Source organism: Staurois parvus, unplaced genomic scaffold (assembly GCF_062004578.1).
Source record: "Staurois parvus isolate SC_StPar_1 unplaced genomic scaffold, SC_StPar_1.0 ptg000282l, whole genome shotgun sequence".
NCBI lineage: Eukaryota > Metazoa > Chordata > Amphibia > Anura > Ranidae > Staurois > Staurois parvus.
The window spans coordinates 15,451,603-15,470,731 of record NW_028318078.1 but is presented as its reverse complement, the minus strand read 5'-3'; the positions used below and the strand labels follow the sequence as shown (position 1 = coordinate 15,470,731).

The following is a 19,129-nucleotide window of genomic DNA, read 5'->3' as shown; positions in this document are numbered from 1 at the left end:
TGTATGGCCTTCAATTTAAGCTGCTTACGCTTCGCCACTCTGCCATGGGCCCCTGTACCGCCTCCTCTTGCTGCTGCCAGGTCCAGAGTGTGTCATGGGTCCCTGTACGGCCTCCCATTGCTGCTGTCTCCATCGCCACACTCTGCCATGTGCCACTTTCAGGTCTCCTTACACTGCTGGTGGGTTCCATTTTGTGATAGGGTGCTGTATGGCCTTCCATTGCTGCTGCCTCCACTGCCACACTGTGGCTCCACACTCTGGTTTTGGCCCCGTGACTGCCCAAATGAGTGAAGTGTGCGGTGATTCTAAGATCGACGGCACTCATCTGCATGTCATACTGACTGACAGTATTAGTTCTCTTCCCCAGCAGACTCCAAGGGCATTTAAATTAAAGGTACAGTGTTCTGCACTAATATAAAGGCTCTCTGAAGCCTAGAAACACCCTTTTTATAAGTTAAATTCGCAGCGAATATATTCGCCTCGAATCGAATTTATTCCGCGAATTCGGCGAATCAGCCGAATCGAATTTTTGAATAATTCGCTCATCTCTAATTGTAACGATTATGCACAGTAGCGACATGGAAGCTGTATGCGACCGCCATCTTATTAAGGTCTCAGCTATGTTGTTTTTCATGAACAATCAACTCTCCTCCCTCATCTTGAAAATGGAATTTGTGGCTGTAAGCTGTAACAACTTCAAAAGAGCCTCTTATCTTAAACAAAACAAAATAGATGAGTTCCAGAGCTGTACACAGCTAATTAGTCTTGTGCAGGATGTCTGTTTTTCAGAAACTATGAAAACCACTTTTCTCTGCCCTATCGTAAAATAATAACTCAGTCAGCTGTCACACATGACCTGTTAGGCATTAGGGCTCTAGGAATGCAAAGCATGTCATAAAACGTCTTTTCCACATGTAACCATTTTCACATATAGTTCATAACATCCAACAGGAATTGGGCACATTAATATTAGGAACATATTTGAATAGTGCATTTCATGTCGAGCCAAACAAGGTCATACATGACTATGTTGATACATAGGAGAGAAGAGAAAGCAGTCTCTTCCCTCCTGGGTGACAAGGGTACGCTGTGTTTGGTATCCCTAGGTTTGAAATACAATTCTGAATATTAATCTGCCAGTTGCTAGAATGGCACCTGCATGTATTGGAAGTTATTGATATCAGTATGAAATTGTAGTGCGACTCGGTCAAAAACTTGGTGGCCTCCTAGAACCCAAACTGGATGATTGGTCAGTTGTTCTGAGGCGACACCCCTTTAATACCATAGAAAAGGACTGACAGGCCTGGAGTAGGGAGCTCTCGTTTAACATCAATCAAGAAACATCTTAACATACTTGAGAGTCAAGGCAACCTTTTTGCTCGGTCTATTGGACTCTGCTTAACCAGGACTTTGCAACTATTCTGCCTTCTTAACTCCTTTCTTTTATTTCTATGTTTCTTTATTTTTCTCTTTATTTCTTTGTAACTTCTTTTTCTGTAAATATTTTAATTGCACCATTTTGATCTTTATAGTAATAAACCCTTTTTTGAAAAGTTTTGAAACTGTCTCTAAAGCTTTTAATGCAAACTAAAGATTCCCTGTCTCTTGAACAGTGCTACTGTATGTAATAATTATCTGAATATATCTGTCTGTGGTGACAGTGTGTGTTCAGACCCTTATGCTAAAATCTTAGTGTTATTATTGGATTTGTGAGTTTCCTCCTTCTCTATAAAAAGGCGGTGGTGGCAGTGTGAAGGCTTAATTGCGTAATTAACTAAACCCAGTAACAATCGCTCTCAGGCTGCTGGCACATAGATTGTGGTCCCACGAGCTGGAAAATCTTTGTGCAGTGCGCAGCTGAGAGTGGCATTGTTACACAAGTGACAGCGCGGTGTGAGATCGGCTGGTCCTACGGTCACGAGTTGGTGAAAAGGGCAGGGGTCGGACGCTGTGTACCGTCACAATCATCAATTCCCTATTCATAAAAATCCTCACTCCTAAAGAAATGCAGTGGGCTTAGGGCAAAAACTGTAAAAGAACGCAGGGAGATACTCTAGAAACTTGGAATAAGCTATAGGTGCTCTGCTTCCTATGACCATTTTGCTAAAAACTGTAAAGTTGTCATCAGATACTCAGAATGTAGTAGTGACAAACACGTTACATCTATGCATCCTGCTCCACTTCCAGGCAATCCACAGCAGCCATCTAAATTAAGCCCTGCTTCAAATCCATGGCTGGGAGCAAAAAGCCATGCTCCAGCCACAACAAATGTTTCTTTCTGTGCAGAAGGATTAAGCCACAAATGATGTGCCAAGGTATGCCCAGTCAAAATATATCCGAAGGATCAACCTGTGAAAGCTACCAGGATGTATGCCATAATAGATGAGCAGAGCAACAGATCCTTGCTCAAACCTAAATTATTTGAGATTTTTGGCATAAAAAAGGGACATGCAACATCATATACTCCCAACACCTGTTCAGGTCGTGTAGAAACCTTCGGCAAAAGGGCCGATGGGTTTATCATCCTCCATATCAAGGGGAAGGCAAACAAGGGCATATCACCATCCCCACTTAAGGCACTGGTTACTGAGATTCCTCCAATGGACATGGATGTTGAAATCTTAGCCTTGCTGGTAAGAAACAGTACATAAAGTATGCCAGTAGTGCAGTATATATGACGATCCCCCATATGCACAAAGACTTGATCTAGGTTGGGTAATAGTGGGCGATGTATGATTGAATATAATGTGCACACCATCTGAGAACTCCTTCAAAACTCATGTGGTGAGAAATGAGTATGCATCTCACTTCAAACAATGCCCTCATCATTAAGTAACGGAGAAGCCTCTTGACATCATCCAGGTATCTGATGTTACTCCAATCCCCTGTGATGACAATTTAGATAGCACAGTGTTCTGTACTACAAGTGATAACAACAGAATAGCTTTGTCAGTTGAAGATAGAGAGTTCATCACAATAATGGACAATGAATTCTTCAAAGATAAATCTAACAGCTGGGTTGCACATTTACCTCTTTGTGTTACAAGAGTCAGACTTCCAAACAATCCTGAACAAGCTTTATCCAGATTCAACTCACTTCAGCTACATAGTTAGTCTGGCTGAAAAAAGACCAAAGTCCATCCAGTTCAAAAAAAAAGTTATAATCCTATCCAGTTATATTATGTGTATCTAGCAAAGAATCCAGGCCTTTTTTAAAGTAATTCACTGAGGTGGCCAGAACCAACTCTTGAGAGAGTATTTCACATTTTCACAGCTCTTACTGTGAAGAAATCTTTCCGTATTTTGGAGGTTAAATCTCTTTTAACCTAAACATAAAGAGTGCACCCTTGTCCTCAATGTAGAGTTATCCACCCTTAGGTCATCACAGAGTTCACTATATGAACCACTGATGTATTTATTCATGTTGATCATATCCCCCCTTAATCTCTTCTCGAGAGAATAACTTCAGCTCCTCTAATCTTTCCTTCAGCGAATAGTAAAGAACAGAAGGACCACTTCATTGCCTTCATGAAAAGGATTTTTGACAATGATCATGCTGAGCCAGCTCCACCTCTTTTAGAACATGATGCATGCTGGTATCTGCCATCGGAGTGTATTAACCATGTAAACCAAAACAAATCAGGGTAGTATTTGACTCCAGTGCCAAGCTTCAAGGCGTATCCATGAATGTTCTTCTCACTGGTCCTAACTTAGCCAACAACCTTGTAGGAGTACTTACAATATGAGGTTCAGAAGATAGCCAGTTGCCATAACTGCTGACATTAAACAAATGTTCCATTGCATTATAGCAAGAGAAGACCACAGGAACCTCCTAAGGCTTCTGTGGTACCGTGACAACAACATAAAACAATGAAATGATCGAATACCACATAAAAGTTCATGCCTTCGGAAACAGTCCCTCTCCTGCTGTTGCAACATATGGTCTACGAAGGACTGCTCTTGATAGTGAAAAGGAGTATGGTGCAGATGCTCGATGCTTCGTTGAGGGACTTCTTTGTGGAGGGTGGACTCAAATCTTTACCCACAGATGAAGAAGCCACATAGCTGCTCCAAAGGACTCAAGATATGCTTTGAGGCCAACCTCAGACTCCTTAAGATTGCCTCAAAGAGTGCTGCTGTGATGAAAGCCTTTCAGCCTGGTGACGGTGCCACAAGATTTTAATCTGGGAATGGGCATGCCTCCCATTCAGAGAAGTCTGGGCTTATGGTGGAACCTATTAAAAGACACCTTTGCCTTTCAAGTCAGCTCTGCACACAAGCCATTTACCAAACGTGGTGTTCTGTCAGTGGTGAACAGTCTATACAATCCACTGGAATTTGTGGCTCCCATCACCATACAAGGTAAATCCTTAAGACAGCTATCAGAGACTATTAAAGATTGGGATGCTCCACTACCAACAGACAAACATTCAAAATGGGAGTCCTGGAAACAATCTCTACATGCCTTAGATGAAATTAACATCAACTTCAGTTTTTTTTACTGCAAGTTGGAGAAAAGAGATTCACATCTTCTCAGATGCATCCACTGAGGTCATAGCAGCTGTTGCCTACCTCAAGGTAAAAGACTCTCAATCAAATCCATGTAGGGTTTGTTTGGCAAAGCTTAGTTAGCACCTACGTCTGAGCACACAATTCCCAGGGTTTGTGGGACTGTGCTAGCTGTAGAAATTGCAGATTTAATACTATGTGAGCTAGCCATTCAGATAGATGACATCAAATTTTTACACAGACAGCAAAGTTGTTTTGGGCTACATATACAATCATACAAAACTTTTCTATGTCAGCAACTGTGTAGAAAGAATCAGAAATCCTCAAGGCCTGAACAGTGGCATTATGTTCCATCAGAGCTCAATCCTACAGATCATGCCACCAGGCCAATGTCCGCAAGTGTCTTTGCAAATTCTTCTTGGTTAACAGGTCCTGAATTATTTCTGGATCATACAGAAGAAACTACAGCTGAGGTATCCAGTCTTCTAGATCCTGACAATGATCCAGAGATTCATCCTGGAGTCAAAACCCTTGTCACTAGATCTGAACAAAGATCCATCTTCAGCTGTCAATTCTTTGAACATTTCTCCAAGTGGATAAGGCTCATACGGCACTATTATGAAAGGGGTAAACCCCAAAGTACCGTAGAGACTTTCAGCAGACCCATCACAGAGCTTGCTTTGCTCTTGCCCTTTTGGAACTAAACTTGCTTACGTATCTGGGTTGTTGAATCCTGCCCCACCTCCAGAAGAATGTGCCTTGAACTTTCATGGACATTACTTGATACCTTATTGCAGTTATTTTTGTTGCATATATATAAATATGCATGTTTTTCCTTTTGTCTTTCAGGACTTCAAGACAACAGCAAATTTCACTATTGTTTATTTGCTTGCATAATTACTGCTAATTTACCAGACAAAGAGTGTGCTGTCATACTTATTGTGAAACAATATAATCCAATGCATAGTCATGGTTAATGTTAATATACTGCCATCTTGTGGACATTTTGGTTATTGCACCTCCCTTTTCTGTCTTTCATCCTTTCCCCTCCCACTAGCTAGTGATGCATTTCCTCTTCCTTCTTCACCGCCTTCTTGGGATGAATATAGCCACTTGTCTCTAGGCCTCATGTAATCTGCTCACATTTTTTGAACACATTACCATCCTTTCATTCATCTGCTACATCTTGTTGTCTGCTGTACCTTCTGCATTGCAATAAAGATCCATGAATGAAAAAAACAGGTGTTTGGTGAGTTCAGCTGATAAAGACTGTTCACAGTGATTGTATCTGCTCATACAGGCTAGGCCAGCAATGGGCAAACTACGGCCCGGCGGACCTTTTAATCCGGCCCGTGGAGCGTGATACATTGGCTGTCAGGATGTGTGTAGGCGGGGCAGCGTGACGAACGTGAGGGGAGCTAGGCTCCTCTCACAGTCCGCCCTGAAGACCGGAACGGCGCGGGATACATTGGCTGTCAGGATGTGTGTAGGCGGGGCAGCGTGACGAACGTGAGGGGAGCTAGGCTCCTCTCACAGTCCGCCCTGAAGACCAGAACGGCGCGGGAACACGGCGAGAGGAACGTGCGGAGCAGAGGTAAGTAAATTGACACGGGGGGACTTGGCTTACTACTTGGGGGGGAATAGTACTATGGGGGATGAATTAATATGGGGAATGAATTACTATAGGGGCGATGAATTACTATAGGGGGGATGAATTACTATATGGGGGATGAATTACTATGGGGGATGAATTACTATATGGGGGATGAATTACTATATGGGGGATGAATTACTATTGGGGATGAATTACTATGGGGGATGAATTACTATATGGAGGATGAATTACTATGGGGGATGAATTACTATATGGGGGATGAATTACTATGGGGGATGAATTACTATATGGGGGCTGAATTACTATGGGAGATGAATTACTATATGGGGGATGAATTACTATGGGGGATGAATTACTATATGGGGGATGAATTACTATGGGGGATGAATTACTATGGGGGATGAATTACTATATGGGGGATGAATTACTATGGGGGATGAATTACTATATGGGGGATGAATTACTATGGGGGATGAATTACTATGGGGGATGAATTACTATGGGAGATGAATTACTATATGGGGGATGAATTACTATGGGGGATGAATTACTATATGGGGGATGAATTACTATGGGGGATGAATTACTATATGGGGGATGAATTACTATGGGGGATGAATTACTATGGGGGATGAATTACTATATGGGGGATGAATTACTATATGGGGGATGAATTACTATGGGGGATGAATTACTATATGGGGGATTAATTACTATGATTACTATGGGGGAATATTACTATACTTACTATGGATGACACATACACATCATTCATCTACTCTTGGTCCGGCCCCCGGGTCCAATATATGAACCCATTGCGGCCCTCAAGTCAAAAGGTTTGCCCACCCCTGGGCTAGGCATAGAGGTCTCAGCAAGAGATAAGTCATTAATATAACAGCTGGAGGTCAGAATAATGACAACACAATTTATAACATTGTGTTATATCATTTTAATCTCCTGTGAGTCCTTATCTTAGGAGTGCTACATCTGCTGGTCTGGAGTCCATTTTAGATGCTGGTGATTGAGTTGTACTGTGCTACTTAGGTAAGTATTCGGACATGATGCAAGCACAGTAAAAGGGTCATTCAATTTCTAATGAGAAAGGAAAACTATCCTAAAAACCCACAAAGATTTTTCAGCATTGTTTCAACATTTCTAAAGCTCCTAAGTGCCTAAAAAACTTGGGAATTAACCCCTACAGGAGGCAGTCTGGGCACAATGCTTGCATATACCGGAAAGGTATGAATAGCTTGTGTTTCTACAGTCAACATAAGATCTCTGCTATTATCTTGTGATCCTGCAGTTTACATGTATAGACCTTGGGTTCTATCCAAACTTGGAAGGAAGCTGTCAGTGCCAGGCCAATTAGCTGCAGGAAGGGGTTTCCCTACCCCAAAGCTCATTTACACAAAATGGTGGGGTGCATTGTAAGATCTGACCTAACATAGCCACTTTAGGCCAATAACATTGACCTAATGTGGCCATATTAAGTCAAGGATGTTACAGGCATCCCTTTCTTATTGTATACCTGCAACAGAATCCCCCACCTGGCTGATTAGTCTGGTACTAACATCCTTCTTCTGGCTTCCACCAAACATAGGTTTTAACAGAACCCAAGGTCATCCTTTATCAAGAGTAGAACAGCCATATCTAATATATAATAATTCTAAAAGCAAGCATTATAATACTCTCCTCTCCACTTCCTCTTTCTGTAGGGGTCCCTCAAGGTTCTGTCCTTGGACCCCTTCTCTTCTCCATCTAAACCTCCTCCCTTGGTCACTTGATAAACTCCCATGGCTTTAAGTACCATCTCTATGCTGATGACACACAAATATATCTTTCTACTCCTCACCTCACTCCTTCAGTTTCCTCTCACAGTACTAACCTACTAAGTGACATATCGACATGGATGTCACTCCACTTCCTCAAACTAAATCTTTCTAAAACTGAGCTCATACTATTCCCTCCAGCCCGTGCCCCTCCCCTGACTTCTCCATCAAGATAAATAATACAACCATCAGTCCCTCCCCTCATGCCAGGGTACTAGGTGTAGTCATAGACTCCCATCTGTCCTTTCATCCTCAAATTCAATCACTGTCAAAATCTTGTAGACTTCACCTCCGCAACATCTCCAAGATATGCCCCTTGTTAACCTCTAAAATTACTAAGCAACTTATTCACTCCCTGGTTATCTCTCGCCTTGACTATTGTAACTCCCTCCTCATTGGCCTACCTAATCACAGGCTATCCCCTCTTCAGTCTTCATGAATGCTGCTGCCAGACTCATCCATCTTACTAACTGTTCCATATCTGCCATCCCTCTCTGCCAATCCCTCCACTGGCTTCCCACTGCCCAACGAATAAAATTCAAAACATTAACAATAATGTATAAAGCCATTTATAACTCTGTCCCAAATTACATCACCAATCTTGTCTCCAAATATCACCCAAACCGCCCTCTCCGCTCCTCCCACAACCTCCTGCTCTCTTGCTCCCTTGTCTCCTCCTCCCATGCTTGTCTCCAGGACTTCTCCAGAGCCTCCCCCATCCTCTGGAAATCTCTACCCCAATCTATCAGACTATTGCCTACTCTGCCCACTTTTAGGCGATATCTGAAAACCTCTTTTCAGGAAAGCCTATCCTGCCTTCAGCTAATAACAGAATCTTCTATTTCTCCTACCAGTCCAACCCCCACAGTTATTACCTTTTGTACCACCAGCCCCTCCCTCTTAGATTGTAAACTCCAAGGAGCAGGGCCCTCCTAATCCTCTTGTATTGAACTGTATTTTTGCTGTATTGTCTCCCTTTATTTTGTAAAGCGCTGAGCAAACTGTTGGCACTATATATATCCTGTATAATAAATATTATAACTTCTGTACTCATGAACATGACAGCTTCAAGCAGCTATTAACAAATCAGCTTACCTTTCTTTTGCTTTTCCTTTTTGTGGGGCATGTCATCTTTTGGCTCCAGTGTGTCATAGTCCCAACTATTATAGCTGCCAGGAGTTGGACATATACCTTTTATAATGGAAACAAATGTTGTAATAGAGTTGTTTACTCCCCTTATAAAACAGCCCTATAGTATGCATACAAACCTCCAAACCACTGCCAAATCACACTACAAAGCTGAGTCTTGAAGTCATCGGACTGGAACTTGTGTAAAGACTGAGGAAAAGAGAAACAGAAGCTGCTGTATACAGTCTGACCTAGGGATAAAGGTAAGATCTGTTTGGGAACAAAATGAACACATGAAGATGGTTTAAAGTAAAATTCCACTTTTGCTAAAAAAATAACATATATAGTTGCTACACCAATCATAGTTACATAGTTAGCCTGGCTGAAAAAAGACAAAATTCCATCCAGTTCAACCATTAAAAAAAAAAAAGATATAATCCCATACCCACAGTTGATCCAGAGGAAGGCAAAAAACCCAGCAAAGCATGATCCAATTTTCTCCTGCAGGGGAAAAACAAATTCCTTCCTGATCCCCCAAGAGGTAATCGGATATTCCCTGGATCAACTTTACCTATAAATGTTAGTAACCAGTTATATTCTGTGTATCCAGGAAAGAATCCAGGCCTTCTTTAAGGCAATCCACTGAGCTGGCTAGAACCAACTCTTGAGGGAGTCTGTTCCACATTTTCACAGCTCTCACTGAAGAAACCTTTCCATGTTTGGAGATTAAATTTAATTTTGTCCAGACATAAAGAGTGCCCCCTTGTCCTCTGTGATGACCTCAGGGTGAATAGCTTTACACCAAGTTCGCTATATGAACCACCAATGTATTTAATCTCTCAAGAGTGAATAAATTCAGTTCCTCTAATCTTTCCTCATAGTGGAACTCCTCCATGCCTCTTATCAGTTTGGTTGCCCTTCTCTGTACTTTCTCCAGTTCTCCAATCTTCTTTTTGTGAATTGGTGCCCAAAACTGAACTGCATATTCCAGATGAGGTCTTACTAATGATTTGTACAGGGGTAAAATGATATCTCTCTCTGGAGTCTATACCCCTTTTAATACAAGAGAGGATTTTGTTCGCTTTAGAAGCAGCAGCTTGGCATTACATGCCATTATTAAACTTGTGATCTACTAGAACCCCCAGATCCTTCTCCAACATTGATTCCCCCAATTGTGCACCCCCTAGTATGTTTAATGAATGCATATTCTTAGGCCCCAAGTGCATCACTTTACATTTATCAACATTAAACCTCATTTGCCACATAGTTGTCCAATTAAACGGCGCATTGAGGTAAGCTTGTAAATTGAAGACATCCTGTAAGGAAGTTATTCCACTCCACAGCTTGGTGTCATCTGCAAAGACTGAAATGTAATTTTTAATTCCAGACCCTATTTCATTTATAAATATATTAAAAAGTAAGGGTCCCAACACTGAACCTGGGGGTATGCCACTGACAACCCTAGACCATTCAGAGTATGAATCATTAACCATTACTCTTTGAATACGATCTTTTAGCTAGTTTTCTATCCATTTACGTACAGATTTTTCCAATCCTGTGGACTTTACCTTACACATTAGTCGTGTGTGGGGAACTGTGTTAAACGCTTTTGCAAAATCCAAGTATATCACATCCACCCCTCTGTCCAAGGTTTTGCTCATCTCCTCATAAAAAGAAATCAGATTTGTTTGACAACTTCTGTCTTTTATTAATTCATGCTGTCTGTTGCTTAAAATATTTTTTTTCCAGCAAGAACTCATCTATGTGGTCTTTTATTAAACTCTCCAGTATCTTTCCAACCATAGAAGTTAAACTAACAGGTCTATAATTACTTGGTAACAATTTTGACCTCTTTTTAAATATTGGCACTACATTGGCCTTACGCCAATCCAGTGGTACTATGCCAGTCATTAAAGAGTCCCTAAAAATTAGAAACAATGGCTTTGAAATGGCAGAGCTCAATTCTTTAAGGACCCGTGGGTGTGTGCCATCTGGTTCAGGTGTTTTATTCACCTTAATTCTGTCTAAATATTTTTGAATCATATCAATTGTGAGCCAATGTGGATCATCTGGAGCTGTGTCAATACCCTGCCCATTATGGACAAGAGCTCCCCCATGCTCCTTTTTGTACACAGAGCTGAAAAAGGTATTAAATAAATTTGCCTTCTCTATGACCCCAGTCACCCATTCTAGATTATTTTGTAAAGGGCCTACATGCTCGGACCGGACCTTTTTACCATTAATATATTTGAAGAATTTTTGGGGGTTTGTCCTGTTATCTTTTGCAATCTGTCATTTGTTTTCAATTTTTGCGGCCTTTATTTCCTTTTTGCATATTCTGTTATATTCTTTGTAATGTTTAAACAATGTTAGCATTCCTTCATTTTTAATTAAAGCACTTTTCTTATTACCTATAGCTTTTTTAACTTTGGCCGTAAGTGTCACGGACCTGACCGGAAGCTGCAATAGAGAGAGGGCTCCCCTTACGGCTAAATGCAGTGCACCCCTGGAGGTGGAAACAGGAGGTGCAGTGCCCAAAGAAGCATGGGTTGCCAGTGGTGTTGCTGCTTGGAAATGCCTGATGAGATGGAACCCGTGGGTGCTCCAGCAGGATGCATTTCTCCATAGAACACGTGGATCCCAGAGGATGGGTAGAGTAGTCAGCAGCCAGAATCAGTGTGGAACAGCAGACAAGAGCAACGTTAGGATCAAACCGGGGTCATACACAGAGTAGCAGCAGACAGGAGCAAGGTCAGGATCAAGCCAGGGTTATACACAGAGTAGCAGCAGACAGGAGCAAGGTCAGGATCAAGCCAGGGTCATACACAGAGCAGCAGACAGGAACAAGGTCTGGAGCAAGCCGGGTCGGTAATGGGTAATCAGCAGTAAACTCAGGAACACAAGAACGGGAGGGGCTGACAATAATCCAGCAATCACTGAACAGAGCTGCAGTCCTTATAAAGGCCACTGAGTGTCAGCAATTAGTGCACCCTGCATGTGCTGGTGCATTTTTGTGCAAAGGAATGCATGATTACGTGTCGCCCGCCTATGCGCATGCGCACTTCTTGGCACGAATTGGCTTAGCCATATTGCGCATTGGCGCATTTGCCCGGGCTTCCTCGTTTTTTCCTCTGACAATAAGCCAGAAAGGATTGATTTTTAGCCTTTTAAACTTGTTGCCCATGGGAATATATTTTGCAGTGTGTTCACATACAGTCTTTTTGAAGAACTCCCATTTCTGTGTTGTGTTCATTGATGTCAATTGGAAAATTAGCTCTTAAAATTGAGTGTTTTTATTTTTCCCTTATGTGCTTGCTATTTACAGCTAACAATAAATGAAATCATGTTATGGTCACTGCTACCCATATGTTCTTTTATATGGATATTCGTAATAAGCTCTGCATGGTGTGAGACTACCAGGTCCAGCAGAGCATCATTTCTAGTTGGGGCCTCCATAATATTGTCCTGTAGTAGGTTTAAAAATGTTTGCCCTTTAACTTTTCCTGCAATACCATTACTCCAGTCAATTTCCGGATAATTAAAATCTGCCATTATCATCAGTGTCCCAACCCTTTCGATCAGTGAAAGGAGCTGAGTCTCCACCTCCTCATTAACACTGGGAGGCCTATAATAAACTCCAATGATTATCTTTGTAGCACACCGCCATGTGCAGTTCCACCCATAATGCTTCAGCCTTATCACACTCTCCATCAACTAGGTCCTCTTTTACACACGCTCTGAGATCATTTCTCACAGAGACAGACACCACCACCTTTCCTATTTACCCTGTCTCTCCAAAAGAGAACATAGCTAGGAATATTAATGGCCCAGTCACGTGAAGAATGAAGCCAAGATTCAGCAATACCAATTAAATCATAGTTCTCTTCATGCACCAAAGCTTCCAACTCACCTATTTTGCTTGGCAGACTTCTGGCATTGACACCTTGTTCACACATATTTTGCATATTTTTTATTTTCATACAAATGGTGCCAATTCCACTGGTTGTTTGTAACATGGGAACCTTCTTATCTGCCATAGCCTTCCCCCCATCTTTCCCCATTCCACCAACCAATAAGTACTGACCCCTGTCTGATCTGTCTACCCTGTTATAATCTAATTCTCCCTCCACCCTTGATCCTAGTTTAAATACTCCTCCAGCCTTCCCAATAAACCTCTCCACCAGCACAGTAGACCCCCTTCCATTTAGGTGCAAACCATCTCTAGCATATAGGCTGCACCCCAACGAAAAGGCAGCCCAGTTCTCTAGAAACCCAAATCCTTCCCTCTTACACCAGGTCTTTAGCCATGCATTGAGTTCTCTAATCTCCCCTTGTCTTTTCTGAGTTGCACATGGCACAGGTGATATTTCAGAGAATATCACCTTGGAGGTCCTTCCTTTCAACTTGTAACCCACTTCTTTAAATTGATTCTTAAGGAGCCTCCACCTTCCATGTATTCTGTCATTGGTTCCAACATGGACCAAGACAGCTGGGTCTTTCCCAGCCCCTCCCAGTAATTTATCAACCCGGTCGACCACATGCCGAACCCTGGCACCAGGGAGACAGCAAACCATTCGGTTGAGGCAATCCTGGTGACAAATTATTCTATCACTCCTTCTGATTATAGAATTCCCTACTACCACCAGCTGTCTAGGCCTTCCTGCACTACCCTCCCCACCCCTCCCAGATGGTCTGCACTCCCGGCTGTTAGGGATAGCAGTGACATTCAGGGCTGCCACCCCTGAGCTTGCCACCCCCACATCTTCACCCAACTTGGCAAATCTGTTTGGGTTCACAAACCCAGGGCTGGCCTTCCTTTTATGTGAGTCCCTACCACTTCCTCTCATTATAGTAACCCATCTTCCTACCTGATAATCCTGATTAGCCCCTCCACCCCCCACATCAATCCCATTAGCTACCTGCTCAGGGAGCAGAGGACCGCTTTCAAGATTGTCGGTTCTGCCCAGTGTTGAAACTTGCTCCTCCAGATCTCTAACGTGAGTTTCCAGAAGGGCAACCCTCTCACATCTGTCGCAGCAGTACCCATCCTGGAGCTGTTGCTGCATACATGCGGCACACTGTGTACTGCACAAAACCTTCAACTCTGCTAGCACACATTATCCCAGTTACAATATTAATAGGAAATATCAGATGTCACTTACAGATTAGTAGACTCCTGTTATAAACTCCTGTTTTCCACTCTGATTTTTTAACTCCCCTTATCAAATGTCCACTTGGTCAAACGGTCCAGCAAGCAAAATACAGGCAAGCTCAAGAATAAGCAAGCTCAGAGTGAGCTCTACAGAAAGTTATACAGTACCTGTATCACCTGTGACCAATTAAACCCCCCCCCCCTTAATTAGCAGACTGAAGGAAGAGAAAAAAAATGCTTTTAAAAGTGATTTAAAAACGTAAAAGCTTTTAGTAAGACCCAAAGAAGAAAATAAAACTACAAGCACCAGCAATCAAAAGTAAAACTTTTTCACTTTCCACTTAAATTTCCCACTCTTAGCTATCACAAGCAAAAAATGCCAAAAATCATTTTTCCATTTAAGTCTTTAGAGCAGAGGTGTCCAACATTTTGACTTTCCTGGGCCACATGGGAAGAAGAGGAATCGTCTTGGGCCACACATAAAATATACTAACAATAGGGATAGCTGATGAGCAGAAAAAGTCAGGTAGATCACAGGTTAATGATCAATGATATAGATAGTGTACCTATCTGAGTAATAAAACTTTGTTTGCAATATTGCTTATTAGAAAAGTAAAAGAAGGCAGCATAAATTAGTGTGATATTTGACACTGTTTTTTGATAAACTAACACATCAATATCTGATTCAATGGATGTAGTAGCAATTCTCAATGAATTCTCAAGGTGCTCATCAGATGTTTTGGTTCTAATTTTGCCCTTCGTTTGCTTCATTCTTGAAAATAGTTGCTCACAAATATAGGTGCTGCCAAAAACCGATGACATGAATAAGCGTGATTGTGAAGAGTGGGATATTTTTCTTTGTGAAGATAAAACTTCTAAAAGTCCAGTAAAGAGACACTGTTAATTTTTAATTTGTCAACATGTGTTCGCTAAGTGTAAATACATTTTCACAAATATTCCCAATAAAATCTAAATTTTTAAGTAAGTTTACAATTTTGTGTTGGGCCGCATTCATATCCATCTTGAGCCATATGTGGCCTGTAGGCTGTGAGTTGGATAAGGCTGCTTCAGAGTAACTTTGTAGTAAAAAAAAGCAAAATCCGCTTGTTTATTTAGGTTTCCCCTTCATGACAAAATACTGCAGTAACCTTGAAAACTGTGAAGATAAAAATCTAATACCATAAACATATTCGCACAAATCCCAATTTCTTCCTGCAGTGCTTACGCAAAGTTGACATTACATAAGAGTGATGAAGGTATATTACCAACAACTGCGATGAATATATAAACAAGTGATAAATACTGTTATTAAATAAATGATAACTGTGTATAAACACATAAACTGCTCTGCCACTTTAAAAATAAGTAAATCATATAAAAAAACACTTTAGCAATTAGAAATTAGAAATTATTCAAGTGGCGCATAATCAATAATCTGTGCAAAACAGTAAAAGTGTATAGAAGTGAATAAAAATATTCAACACAAAAAATGTATATATTATAATTAGAAATAATTGTGTATAATCAAAAAAGAAGTCCAAATAAATCAGTCCAAAAGAAGATCACCACATGAAAAAATCTTGTGCAAAACAAGTGAATAAACATATGTGTGTGAAGTGCCCCCCTCTCAGGTGTGCACTCACCAGCAAGTGTTGCCTCCCACTCTTACGGTTGGCAAACTAGGTTTAGACAAGCGATTTTCAAGAGATAAATCCGACCACGATGATCTTTCCTGAGAAATCTGAGTAAGCTTCAGCACAGTGCAGAAGCATCTTCATGTAAAGTTTGGGGTATTCAGCATTTCCTGAGATCTTTCCAGATGGATGGTCACCCTCGGCAGTGTAGATGGAAGGGTAAGCTGGGTATATTTACTAACTTTTTTCCCCACAGGTTTTTTCTTTGTATTGTTTTATTTTTACTGCAGTGTTTTGGCATGGGGTTCATGAATAAGTAAGCAGACACAATCCAGATGGATGGAGGAATCCCCCCCACTATGCCATTCCATTCTGACAGAGTGGTTGCTCCACTGTCAGAATACACTGATCAGTGGCTGCAGTTGCTGACCTAAAAGGGTTTGACAAAGGTTGACCGTCAGATCGACTTCTTTCGAGCAGCTGCAGCCATACATGGATCAAAATTCATCTTGATGGATTGAAATTGGACACAGCGTGATTTTGTCAGCAGGTTTATAATTTATGGCTGAAACCTGCTGATCAGCTGTATCCAATCACAACGCAGTGTCCTGTGTTTACAAACACACAGCGGTCTGGCTGTTTCTTCTCCCTAAGCGCAGGGAGAAAAAACAGCCAGCTCTCTTAGTAAAAGTATCACATATTCCACACATTACACTTGTTAGGCACACAGTTAACCCCTCGATTGTGCCTTGATGTTAACCCCTTTCCAGCCAGAGTCATTAGTACAGTGATGTCAGTGTCAGCCAGTTAGTGTACCTCCCAGTGAGGGTCTGTTAGCGCCAGATTGCCCACCATACTGTCACAGCTCCACTTTAAGTTGCTGACCAATACCAGTATAGTGTCTATATATGCGTGAATTCAAGTGTACATATATATCATAGTTTGTAGACCCTATAACTTTCACACAAACCAATTAATATGCACTTATTGGGATTTTATTTTTTTACCAAAAGACAAGTAGCAAAATACATTTTGGCCTAAAATTATGAAGAAATTTGATTTTTTTTTTTATTGGTAATGTTTTATAACAGAAAGTAGAAAATATTGTTTTAGGTTGTTTTTCAAAAATGTTTTTGTGTATATTAAAAAATAAAAAATACAGTAGTGACCACATACCACCAAAATTTGTGTGAAAAACCTGGTATAAATTTAATTTGGGTACAGTGTTGTATGACTGAGCAATTGCCAGTTAAAATAGCTCAGTGCTAAATAACAAAAAATGCCCTGGTCATTAAGGAGGTAAAACATTCTGGAGGTCAAGTAGTTATTCTTTACCTTTGATGCATATGGCAACTATAAGGAAGCTTATCTGTGACTAATGTCTATGTGACTATGGTAATTCTGCTGCTGCTGCTCTTCACTGGTCAAAATACAGCAGAACCTTGTTTGCTAGCAAGAGAGCAGCAATGGAGTGACAGCTCTTTTGTTTGGCAAGCAAGGGAGTGACACCACTGGAGAGTGTAGGTGGACTTGCCAGTGGCAGGATTGATTGTGTGACTGCTTTTTTACTTAGGTTCTGAGGTGTTGAGAATTGAGCCCAAAGTCTTTCACAACACTACCAAAACAACATTCCACCACTAATGAGGCACATTTTCATAAAGTAATAACTTAAACTTGAGACTTCCAAAATGCACTTAAAGCAAACCTGTTGTGAGAGAAATATGGAAGGTGACTTAAGCTGGCCATACACTATACAATTTTCTGTCCAATTTCTGCCCAGTTTTCTTTGGATTTACCTTCAACTGTGTAGTGCAAGGGCCTGCCTAATTGGATACAACTGAAAGTATTGTTTAGGTTTGACCTGATATTATATGGTTTTTGGTAAATCTAAAGAAAAAATCTCAAGAAAATTGTATAATGTATGGCCAGCCTTACTTTTGCAAATGTTGGTTTCCTATGTATTATCTAGATCCACTGGTGTTAGCACTTTATGAATCACTGACCAGGAACAAAGTCAAAACACTGAAGTATGATAGACAGGCAACTAGCATATTCAGAAGGGGAAGTCAGCAATGGAAGCCCCCAGGTTTCTTTTTGGGAAGGTTTCCATTAATGCTTACTATCACATGGACAAAGTTATATAGTGTATTATATGTCTATGATCTATTTCTAATTATAAAAACAACTCATAACTTACTTTTATTCTATACCTCTTACTGTTTTCCAAAATGTTTATGTATACATTGTTACTTTTCAAAAACTGTCCAAGGGGAGCAAATATTTAGCACTCTGTATGCCTAAATTACAACATTGAAAGTATGAACCTGCATGTTAAACCACTGTGGTGGTACAGTATATTGCTATTTGAATCCCTGTGTACTCAATAAAATCTTCATTGCAAAAAAAAACAGCTTACAGTGAGAAATCCATCCCAATTGGGTTGTTTTTGACAGAAGTCAAGAAGCTGGACATAATTCTCTGCCACGCGATCAAACAGTTTTCGTTGGCACTTTGCATCCGGCTACAAGATAAAATTTTATGCAAATTAAAAATCACTTCAATAACCCAAATATTGTTATGAATTGTTTTAGGATGAACTTGAAGACAGAGCTGGAATATGATACCAACCCATCATAGTACCTTTTTTGGTAAAAGATAAGCCATCTGGGACATCCAAACAAACCCAGAATAATAGTAGCAAGTTTCAGATGAAGCCTTAGTCATAGCTCAACTATAACTAAAGCTGGCCATACATGGTTTGAAAGTTGGGGGGGTCCCTGCTGAACCGACCGAATTTCGATCCATGTATGGGCACTGTGGTTGAACAGACAAACATTGACTTCTGCTCTACTGGCCTGTTGGAAAATTTCCACTCGATTAGCACTGCAGGCTATAGACTGCAGCGCTGATCTATGCATTCTGACAGCAGGGAAATCTCTCTGCTGTCAGAGCACAAAGAAACAACAGGGAATCAATATGGATGAGGGAATTGGGTGAGTTTGTTTCATTAAACCCACTGGTTGAAGGAAAAAAAAATGGGCTCATCTATGACTAGCTTAAGGCTTAAGCTGAAACACATTAGCATTCTGCTGGGTTAGTTTGGATATCCCAGATCATTTATCTTTTTACCAAAAAAAGTACTGTGAAGATATGACTAAGTTCGGCTATAATAAGGCTTCGGCTAAAACGTGTTAGCACTCCACTGGGTTTGTTTGGATGTCCCAGACCTAAATTTTACCAGATAAAGTCTCTTCAGATTTAT

General features: G+C 41.0%; 1 protein-coding gene across 1 annotated transcript in view; it reads right to left on the bottom strand.

The window, feature by feature from the left end:
• Positions 1-19,129, bottom strand: part of FAM227A (family with sequence similarity 227 member A) — a 101,593-nt gene that overhangs the window by 43,673 nt on the left and 38,791 nt on the right. Inside the window, exons 6-8 of the mRNA XM_089681986.1 lie at positions 18,284-18,388; positions 9,222-9,351; positions 9,049-9,144 (exon numbers count right to left, since the gene is read on the bottom strand). Coding sequence (XP_089538112.1) covers positions 9,049-9,144; positions 9,222-9,351; positions 18,284-18,388 — 331 coding nt within the window. The remainder of the gene's footprint in view (positions 1-9,048; positions 9,145-9,221; positions 9,352-18,283; positions 18,389-19,129) is intronic.